Source organism: Cebus imitator, unplaced genomic scaffold, assembly GCF_001604975.1.
Source record: "Cebus imitator isolate Cc_AM_T3 unplaced genomic scaffold, Cebus_imitator-1.0 Scaffold3, whole genome shotgun sequence".
Taxonomy (NCBI): domain Eukaryota; kingdom Metazoa; phylum Chordata; class Mammalia; order Primates; family Cebidae; genus Cebus; species Cebus imitator.
Window position 1 is genome coordinate 4435063 of NW_016107318.1, and position 11005 is coordinate 4446067.

Below are 11005 nucleotides of genomic sequence, written 5' to 3' on the forward strand. Positions count from 1 at the left end.
AAGAGCGAAACTCCGTCTCAAAAAAAAAAAAAAAAAAGAAAAAAAAAAGGAAACCACAGATTCTAAAGTGAACAATGGGGAAATGATTAAATAAACTGGGGTACATTTGTGCAAATTAACACTAGTTATATATTAAAAATGATTGCAAAGAGGGATATTTATTGACTTAGACATTCTTACTGTCAAATATCTTAAAAGCAGGTTATAAAATGTCTGATTACAATTTTACTTACAATACATAATTGACTTGCATATAATATACAATTTTATGTCTCACTATAATATTTAAGTGGACACTGATATAAATGAAAGTATTATCAGTAGTTATTTTTGGGTAGCAGAATGTCAAGTGATTTTAATTTTTTCTGTTTGCTTACCTACATTTTCTAATCTTTCTAAAATAAATCTGTATTACTTTTGAGTTAAATAATATATTAGGAAAAATTTTGGAGACTAAAAGACCAAAATCACTGTATTCCAGTTATGATTTACACATAAAATTTCTTAATTCAACTATTTCCACATACCTTTGTCTGATGCTGCTCTTTTAGTGTGTTCAAGTATGAGATGCTCTGGTTCCCATGGTAATATTTTTCCTTTCCTCTTTCCACGTTTTCTTTTAAAGTGATGGGCCAGAAAAATTACAGATATAGCACTCACTGCAGTTACCACAAACAACTTTTTAGCCACTGGAGAAAATCTGATCTGGAAAAGATGCAGTTAAAACTGAAAAAAAAATCTTTAATTTTTCACTGAAAAGAAGGATCTAATAACTAAAGTTACTCTTAATCTATTTCTAAATACTGTCAAGAAAATATAATTTTACTCTTGCAATGACAAGCTACCCTATTATATTTTTTTATTTTTTTTTTTGAGACGGAGTTTCGCTCTTGTTACCCACACTGGAGTGCAATGGCACAATCTCAGCTCACTGCAACCTCCGCTTCCTGGGTTCAGGCAATTCTCCTGCCTCAGCCTCCTGAGTAGCTGGGATTACAGGCACGCACCACCATGCCCAGCTAATTTTTTGTATTTTTTGTAGAGACGGGGTTTCACCATGTTGACCAGGATGGTCTCGATCTCTTGACCTTGTGATCCACCTGCCTCGGCCTCCCAAAGTGCTGGGATTACAGGCTTGAGCCACCGCGCCCGGCCCCTACCCTATTTTATTTTTTAAAAATATTTTAAATGTAGTAATTTATTACTCACTGCTTTGGAGATCTCAGGTAAACAATATTATCCCAGAAGTTAATAGTAGAAAATAATTCAACCCCATTAACATTTTTTGAGCAATTAAGGATTAATTCACACAACTGAATCTTCTGTCTGAATCACAGCAAGATTTTTAATTACAGGGATGATTAGACTTAAACTGAGCTTTAAAAAAACTATCTGAAAATCTGTGGAAATAGAAGCTAAATCCATTTCTAAATACTTTCTAAATAAGCCATTTTATTCAAGAATTATTCAACAAGTATTTCTTCAGAATCTTAAAGTACCAGACTGTGTTATGAATTAAAATCTTACTGTAATTCTATTCTATGAGCACATAATAAGTGCCTACAACCAATCAGGAAGCACTAGGTATACAGAGGTCACAGATCTTGCATTTTGCATATACTTGTCTATTTCCCTCAAGCAGTGTGCTCATAGTGGAAATAGTTATGTTGGAAAATAATTACGGCATAATGTGATAAATACAGTTATACAAGTACTAAGTACTAACATGAGAACAATAAGTGATTAACTTTCTCTTGAGAGACAAACACTATTAAATACCTAAAAGCAGAAGAACTCTAAAATAAAGCCAAAGAGAGCTGGAAAGAATGTCACTTCCAACCTTCCAACAACAAAATAAAGTATTCTGACTCCACCAGAATAAGGAGATTACAGGGCAACCAACTGCCCCCTAAACTAATGAGACAGGTATTTGCAGACAGTTAAGACATTAGCTTTGGCCTACACGGACAAGACATAGCAGGGCATTGGTAAGAAAAGGTCAGTGAGCATGGTTTCAAAACTGGTGGAGAAAGAATACACTGTTGAGAGATGGGGGAGAGGTGCTGCAAATGTAGGTGAAATCGACACCATTTTTGCAGATTTTATCTTCATGAATCACTAGGCACTCACAGAAAATACGGAAAGAGTCCTAGGAAAGTCTCCCTAACGGTAGAGAGGGAAGGAAACAGCAGCTTCTGTGGAGGGCATGAACTGGCACCAGAACCTTTCTCCTCTATCCCCATAAAAGAACAAAAGCCTTAAACTGTGGATGCATCTTTAGAGAGAAATCTAAGCCATTAAATGCTTATATTAAAAAAGGAAATATATCAAGTCAGTAATCTAAGCTTTCAACTTAAGAATCTAGAAAAAGAAGTGCAAATTCAAACTAAAGCAGGCACAAGATAGGAAGCATTATAAAGATTAAAGCAGAAATCAGTAAGACCAACAGCTGGTTTTTTTGGAAGGAAAACTGATAAAACCTCTAGCCAGTCTCATTAAGAAAAAAAAGCAAGAATGACACAAATTACCAAAATCAGAAAAAAAAGAGGAGTCATCACTGCAGACCTCACAAAGATCTGTAAAAAGGATATTATAAACAATTCTACATCCATAAATTCAAATTCTTTGAAGGACAAAACCAAAACTCACTCAGGGAAAAAAAAAAAAAAAAAAAAAAAAAAAAAAAAAAAAAAAAAAAAAAAAAAAAAAAAAAAAAAACAGATAACATGGGCAGTTAAAAATCTATTAAAGAAATTGAATAGGTAGTTAAATGCTTTCAATAAAAAAAACTGAAGGTCAAATGATACCAAGTAGTTAAAGAAGAAACAGTATCACTTTCATATAATGAGGATACTTTCCAATCATGTTATCAAGCTAGTCCAGATGCTGTTAGACTTATGACAAGGTTATAGCCCAATAAACCCATCCTAAGTTGAAAACATAAGCCAAAAATGAATTCAATACACCCAATCTTTCAAACATCATGGCTTAAAGTAGCCTACCTTAAACATGCTCAGAACACTTATTAATACATTAGTCTACAGTTGGGTAAAATCATGTAACACAAAGCTTCTTTTATGATAAAGTCTTAAATATCTCATGTAATTTATTGAATACCATACATTATGTCAAATTTGCAATGGTCGTGCATAATCGTAAAGTCAAAAAATTATTAAGATGGGGACAATCTGTTATTAATAGCAAAGCCAGACAAAGATATCACAAAAAAATAAAACTATAGGTCAATACCCCTCATTGACAGATGCAAAAAACCCACAACAAAATATTAACAAATAAAATTCATCAATATGTTAAAAATATACCAACCAAGTGGCATACATTCTAGGAATGCAAACCTGGTTCAGCACTTAAAAAATCAATGTAATTTACCATAATATCAACTAAAGAAAAGCAATATTTCCAGGTGAAGTGTCCTACAAAAAAAAAAAAGAGAAAAAAAAAAAGCGATATTATCTCAACAGATGAGAAAAGAGCACTTTAAAATACTTAACATCCATTTATGATTACTTAAAAACTCCCAGCAAATTAGGAATAGAAGATGTGGTAGGTTGAATAGTGTCCCAGAAAGATTCATGTCCACCTGGAACATCAGAATGTCATCATATTTGAAAATGGGGTCTTTGCTGATATAATTAAGAATTCAGATGAGACCATACTGGATTAGGATGTGCCCTCAATCCAGTAAGAGTATCTTTGTAAACCATAAACACACAAAGGGGAAGGCCATGTAAAGAGACTGAAGTTATGCTGTGATATGGTTTGGCTGTGTCCCTACCCAAATCACATCTTGAATTATAGTTCCCATAATTCCCATGTGTTGTGGGATAAACCCGGTGAGAGATAATTGAATCATGGGGGCGGTTTCCCCCATACTGTTCTCGTGGTGGTGAGTAAGTCTCACAAGATCTGAAGCTTTTATAAGTGGAAACCCGTTTCGCTTGGCTCTCACTTCTCTCCTGTCTGAGCCATCAAAGACATGCATTTTGTCTTCTGCCATGATTGTGAGGCCTCCCCAGCCACGTGGAACTGTGAGTCCATTAAATCTCTTTTTCTTTGTAAATTACCCAGTCTCAGGTATGTCTGGAGTCACCAGAAGCTGGAAAAGGCAAGGACGGATTCTCCCCTAGAACCTTCAGAGCAAGTGTGGCTCTATTACACTGTGATTTCAGCCTCCATAACTAAAAAATTAAATTTCTATTGTTTTAAGTCACCAAGTTTGTGGTAATTTGTCATGGTAACCCTAGGGAACTAACACAAAAGGTAAATTCCTCAATCTGATAAAGGGTATTTATTTTAAAAACTTGTAGCTAAGATCATAATTCATGGTGAAAGACTAACTGCTTTCCCCATAAGATCATGAACAAGGTAAAGATGTCTTTTCACCAATGTCATGCCAGAAGTACTAGCCAGTACAAAAAAGTTAAGAAACAGGAATAAAAGGAATGCATATTAGAAAGGAAAAAGTAAAACTCTATTCACATATGATACAGCTGTCTATATAGAAAGTTCCAAACACTCCACAAAAAAGCTCCTATAACTAGTAGGTAAGTTTCACAAGATAACAGAATACAAATTCAATATACAATATCAACTGTATTTTTATAGAACAGGAATAAGCAACTGGAATTTAAATTTTAAAAAGTAATACTGTTTATAATAGCACCAAGAAAAAGGAAAATATTAGAGCTAAATCTAACAAAAATCTGTGCTACAGAACAAGGAAACACAAAAGATATCAAAGATAAAAGGAAAGAGACATCATATTCATGGATTATAGGATTTTTTTCTCTCTAACTTGATCTATATAAACAACATAAGCCTAATCAAAAACCCAGGAAAATTTTTTGTAAATACTGATAAACTTATTTTTTTTTAATTAAGAAAAAGCAAAGAAACTAGAAGAACCAAAACAATTTAAAAAAAAACAAAGTTATAGAACTCATACTAGCCGAATTCAAGACTTAACTATAAAACAACAAGCAAGACAGTGTGGATATATAGAGCAATACAACAGAATAGACAGCCTGCAAGAAACACACACAAACATATAGTCAACCTATTTTTGTCAAAGGTGAAAGAAAATTCAAAGAAGAAATTTCTAGAAGAAAATATAGGAAAAAATATGCATGACCTCATGATCACCTAAAGTCAGAAACAACCTGGATACCCTTCAACAGGTGAACAGATATACTGTGGTACACTCATACAACGGAACATTACTCATCAACAAAAAAGGACAAACTATTCAGACAACAATGTGGATGAATTCCAAATGCATTATGCTAACAGGAGGAAGTCAGTTTCAAAACATTACATATTGTATAATTCCATTTATAGGACATTTGTGGGTAAAAAAACTATAGGGACAGAAAACATCAATGGCAGCTAGGGGTTAGAGGATGAGGAGGTGACCACAAAGGGGCAGCACAGGGGAACTCTGGGGATGAAGAACTGTTCTGTTTGGTACAGTGATGAAGGACACATGACTGCACAGCTGTCCAAACACACAGAACTGGGCACAACAAAGAACAAATTGTGTTCCATGTCAATTGAAAAAAAATCAACCAGGATATAAGATCACAGATGGATCCCAAGATAAATCACAGGCTGCGAAAAGTAAATCAAACTTTGTTCCAAATGAAGTGCACTGAAGAGTGTGAGGAAGAAAGGCGCTGACCTAAGTGACAGGGTTTTGCCTGGATATTGTAAGGCTACAGAGACTAAACACTGTAATCTGTTGGTTAATTTGTTTCTCAAAGGAGTACTGGGGCCAAGTATAGTGGCACCCGCCTGTAGTCTCAGCTATTTGGGAGGCTAAGGCAGGAGGATAACTTGAGCCCAGGGGTTCAAGTGAGCTACTATCGTACCACTGCACTCCAGACTGGGTGACAAAGTGAGACTCCATCTCTTAAAAAAAAAAAATTAAGTTAAATTTTAAAATTTTAATACTTTGGGATGCCAATTCTGAAATTTCTTTATGCATACACTAGATCGCATGATAAGTAAATATATTATGAGTAATACACTATAGTTTACAAGAGCCAGGTCTCACTGTTGAATAAACACGTCACAAACGATCCAAGTAGGAATGCTAAAATGAAATCTCTGCTGTTGGATCAAAGTTAGAAGTATCAATATGCCCAGTACTTTTAGAGGCCAAGATGGGCGGATAGCTTGAGGTCAGGAGTTCCAGACCAGCCTGGCCAACATGGTGAAACCCCATCTCTACTAAAGATACAAAAATTAGCCAGGCATGGTGGCGCACACCTATAGTCCAAGCTACTCGGGAGGCTGAGGCAAGAGAATCACTTGAACCTGGGAGATGGAGGTTGCAGAGAGCCAAGATCGTGCCACTGCACTCCAGCCTGGGTGACAAAGCAAGACTCTGTCTCAAAAAAATTCTCAAAATGAAAAGTAATAAAAAGAAAGGAAATGCTGACATATGCTACGACATGGATGAGCCTTGAGGACATTATGCTAAGTAAAATAAGCTAGTCACAAAAAGAACGTAGGATTCTACTTGTGAGGTACCTAGTCAAATTCATAGAGACAGAAAATTAAGTGGTGGTGGGGACTGATAGGAGGGATGTATAGTAAGATGTTGATAAACAGCTGTAGAGTTTGAGTTTTGCAAGATGAAAAGACTTCTGGATATTGTCTGTACAACATTACTGTACTTCAGGCTAATGAACTAGACACTTAAAAATGATCAAAATGGTCAATTTTATGTTATTTGTACTTTACCACAATAAAATTAAAAGGATTGTTAATAGTGAGAACAGGCCTACTGGAATGACACAATTCACTGAAAGTAGTAATAATGGACTACTTAAGTTCACTTAAGATAGAAAAAAAATTTCAAGTAATGTGACCCCTGTTTAAGAGTTATGATAACCAAAAAGCAAAACCCCATAAAATAACCAAGTAGGTTTTTAAATTACTATAATAAATATTTTGACTGTACCATATAGAAACCTCAAAAAACTTCATGTTTGCTTCTTTTATTTACCTGGGAGAGAGAATAGTACCAAGACAGAGGAAGGTCAAACACTCTTAGTGCTGCCGTCTTCAAGGAAAACTGTGATTCATTTATGGTTTCTTCCGACATAGCTCCTCTTCTAATCTTCATTAAATGAAACATAAACACATATTAGCCACAGAGATTTCTGGTTACTTTAACAATGAAAGGTACAAACTGAAAATTTAATTCTATCAGCTTATTTTTACAGTCAATTATTGATGACACTACACTTAAGCTGATCCTTCCTGTAGGAGATAGCAGAAAGAAAGGAAAAGAGTGAGTGAGCGCGCGCGCGTGCGCGCACGCAGGCAGGCAGACAGGCAAGCAAGCGAGTGGGATTTAAACTTTGAGTCTAGGTAGCAAATTTTCCCTAGGAAATTGCAAGTTCTAGATTCTCTCTTTTCTGGTTACATAAAAATTTAACATCTTTTAGAGAGTAATTTAAAATTTACTTCTTCCCATTCATTTTGTTTCCTTCATATAACTTCAGACATGAGAGTGGGCGGCAGGCAGCTTGCTGAATGGAATCCGGAACAGAATCCTGGGGCTAGAACCTCAGGGTGCACTGACTGAACATCAGAACTCACACATTTATTCTCCTATTGTCTCATTTTTAAGATCTTCAAAGAAATGCCACATACATGCTATATGATTTTGGTATGGTTTTAATGTGTATTATTTCTCTTGACCAAAAAAAGAAAAGTCAGATGAGTACAGAGAAGCAGTCAGTGGTTCAGGGTCTGGGTGTCTGCTTTACAGAGCCAGAAACATAATTTTATCACTGTTATTATCACAAATTTACATGGTATTGATGCATAAATCAGTTTACAAGTTTATCTACTTATAATAAAGAAACACGCTATCTAGTGACCAGAATACTTATTCTATCAAAACATGCCCTCCTGGAAATCGAAGACTGTAGAAAGCTGAACTGATAAGTCAAAAATGTTGCCTGATGACTGCAAAAATCAAGAGTTCTGAGAAGTATTTCGCTCAGGCCAAGAAAACGCCTAAGCACTATCTCTAATGCACAAGAGAATGGGCATCTCCAATAACCAGAATGTTCATGCCTACCAAATTTATTATATTTTTTCTTTGAGTAGTGCTATATATTACATAACAGAATATAAAAATTATCAACAATCCCTCTATAAAAGTTTATTTGCAGCTGGGCACAGTGGCTCATGCCTGAGCCACTTTGGGAGTGGCTTTGGAAGGCCGAGGTGGGTGGATGGCTTGAGCCCATGAGCCCAGGAGTTCGAGACCAGCCTGGGCAACATGGTGAAACCCTGCCTATTCCAGAAAAAGAAAAAAATGATTTTGCTATGCTTTTTTAGGCCCTTCATTTCTGCATATATCTCTATGTTCTCTTTTTCTGTACTCCAGTAGACTATTCCCTTTTGTTAATACCTACCTGTTTTCAGACAAGTGTCAAAAACACTGGTTATGTAGTGGTTTCCTTTCAAATCAAACACAGCAATACCTCTTAGGGTGGGTTATTACCACTGATGCTTACTTAATTCCCCCTACCAGTGTTGTCAGTACAGCTTTTAGACTCAGTATAGTTAGTTCTAACTGACATACATTTATTTTGATCAACAATCTGTGACATAGATATATGATTAAAAAGTACAGAAGAAACCATGAACAGTTAAGCAAGTGAAAAATGATCCCCTGGGCCGGGTGCGGTGGCTCATGCCTGTAATCCCAGCACTTTGGGAGGCCGAGGCGGGTGGATCGCGAGGTCAAAAGATCGAGACCATCCTGGTCAACATGGTGAAACCCCGTCTCTACTAAAACTACAAAAAATTAGCTGGGCATGGTGGCACGTGCCCGTAATCCCAGCTACTCAGGAGGCCGAGGCAGGAGAACTGCCTGAACCCAGGAGGCGGAGGTTGCGGTGAGCCGAGATCGCGCCATTGCACTCCAGCCTGGGTAACAAGAGCGAAACTCCGCCTCAAAAAAAAAAAAAAGAAAGAAAGAAAAAAATGATCCCCTGGAGAATAAGACAAGGGGTATAGAGAAGCTGGGCAGAAAATAACTACGTTTCCTTATAAGTCTGTCTTTAATACTTGATTTTTAAAAACTTGCCTACATGCATTACTTTATATCACTACAGTAAAAAGGAGGTGAGGAGAAGCACATTTATTCTTCTCCCTCCCTAAAAATTAATAAATTTTATTTTGAGAAACATTTTTACTAATTAGATTCTGGATCATTAAGCAATCTAAACTACTGCATTAAAAAAAAAAAATACTGAGTAATTCACCCAAAGGAATTTTACCTATAATAGAGCATTCCAAATTTTAAGCATAAGAGAAGGAAAATAAAGCAAACACTTTAAGTGGCTGCAGAGATTTTCTTAAAAGATTATGACAAACCTCGGCCGGGTGCGATGGCCCATGCCTGTAATCCCAGCATTCTGGGAGGCTGAGGCAGGTGGATCACTTGAGGTCAAGAGTTCCAGACCAGCCTGACCAACATGGTGAAACCCCTCTCTACTACAACTACAAAAAAATTAGTTGGACGTGGTGGCACACGCCTGTAATCCCAGCTACTTGGGAGGCCGAGGCAGGGTAATTGCTAGAACCCTGGGGGCGGAGGTTGCAGTGAGCCCTGATGGCGCCACTGCACTCCAGCCTGGGCGACAGAGTGAGACTTTGTCTCAAAAAGAAAAAAAAAAAGGATTGTGACAAACCTCTATTTTTGCATTCTAACTACCTCATTCCCTTTCATTTAAAATTACTGAGGAAGTTGATTCCAAAGCTAATCATTATTAATTGAAAAACAAACAAACAAAAAAAACTAGTCATTTCATTTGCTTTCAGAAGTATACTAAAAAACAAACATGAAAGTGGTTTCATGATTATTCAAATTTGTAGAAGGAATCGATAAAACACAACCAAAAATACTGTCCTGTGTGATATTACTTGTTCCTCTCCATTCCAACTACATGGGAAGTAAAAATAAGTGTCATAAACAGCTGTATCTTACACATCTTAAAATTCTATCCTACAACTTTGACTTTATAATCCAACAGGAAGGAAAGTCTGAAATACCAAACAGAAAATTGACGTGAAGCACAGATCTATATAACCTAACTCTGAGAAGCCACTTTGAACAGAGCAAAAATGTTTACTTGCAACAACAACAATAACAAAGGTCTCAAAGTCTTGTGCAAAAACAAGCTGAGTCCTCCCTCCGGAAAATAGATATTTAACAACTAAGGACCTGACACCACAGCACACCCGTGCTAAATTATTCTCTGAAAGCACCTGCAGAGCAGCGCAATCTTTCACACTCAAAAGCCACTCCCTGCTCAAAACCACCCGCATCCAAGCCGAACCTGGGACCTCACCAGCTGCCCAACCTCCAGCGGGCTCTCCCCCGACCCCAGAGCAGCCCCTCGCCGAGCTCTCCTCTGCTGTCTTCCTTTTTCTGTACCAAGAGGACCAGAAAAGGGGCTCCCTCCAGCTCGGCCATCCAGACCCTTCTTCGGGCTCCGAGCGGTCCCATCCCAATTCCGCGCTTCCTTTACAGGCCTCCCTCCGGCGTGGGGACCCTCCGGCGTGGGGACCCTCCGGCGTGGGGACCTTCCTGCATTCCTAAGTACTAGCCGGGCCTGACCCTGCTTAGCTTCTGAGATGAGACGAGGTCGGGGTGTTCAGGCTGGCACGGCCGTCGACCCTTCGGCTTTCCGCCGCTCCACCTGGCTCGGAAGAGAGCTAACGCCAGCGATGGAGTCCGCGCCACCCCTGCCCCGGGGGCTCTGCCCCAACTGCGTGGTTACCCAACTCTCCCCTTCCTCCGCCCGCCTCGCCACCCCGCCCCACCCGTGCCTGTACCGGGAGCTCCAGACCAGGTACAGCTGGTCCGCCCACGCCTGCTTCCCAGCTGCAGCCTGGCGCTGAGCGGCAGCAGCCTGACGGGGGAAGGCGGAGTCCTTCCGGGGTCAGGAGTGGG

The 11005-nt window shown here is 38.2% G+C and overlaps 1 protein-coding gene across 1 annotated transcript in view; it reads right to left on the reverse strand.

The window, feature by feature from the left end:
• The window catches only part of MIGA1 (mitoguardin 1), a 76826-nt gene extending 65821 nt beyond the window's left edge, over positions 1 to 11005 (reverse strand). Inside the window, exons 1-3 of the mRNA XM_037739255.1 lie at positions 10888 to 11005; positions 7031 to 7144; positions 528 to 705 (exon numbers count right to left, since the gene is read on the reverse strand). Of these exons, the coding sequence (XP_037595183.1) occupies positions 528 to 705; positions 7031 to 7129 (277 nt within the window). The 5' untranslated portion in view covers positions 7130 to 7144; positions 10888 to 11005. The remainder of the gene's footprint in view (positions 1 to 527; positions 706 to 7030; positions 7145 to 10887) is intronic.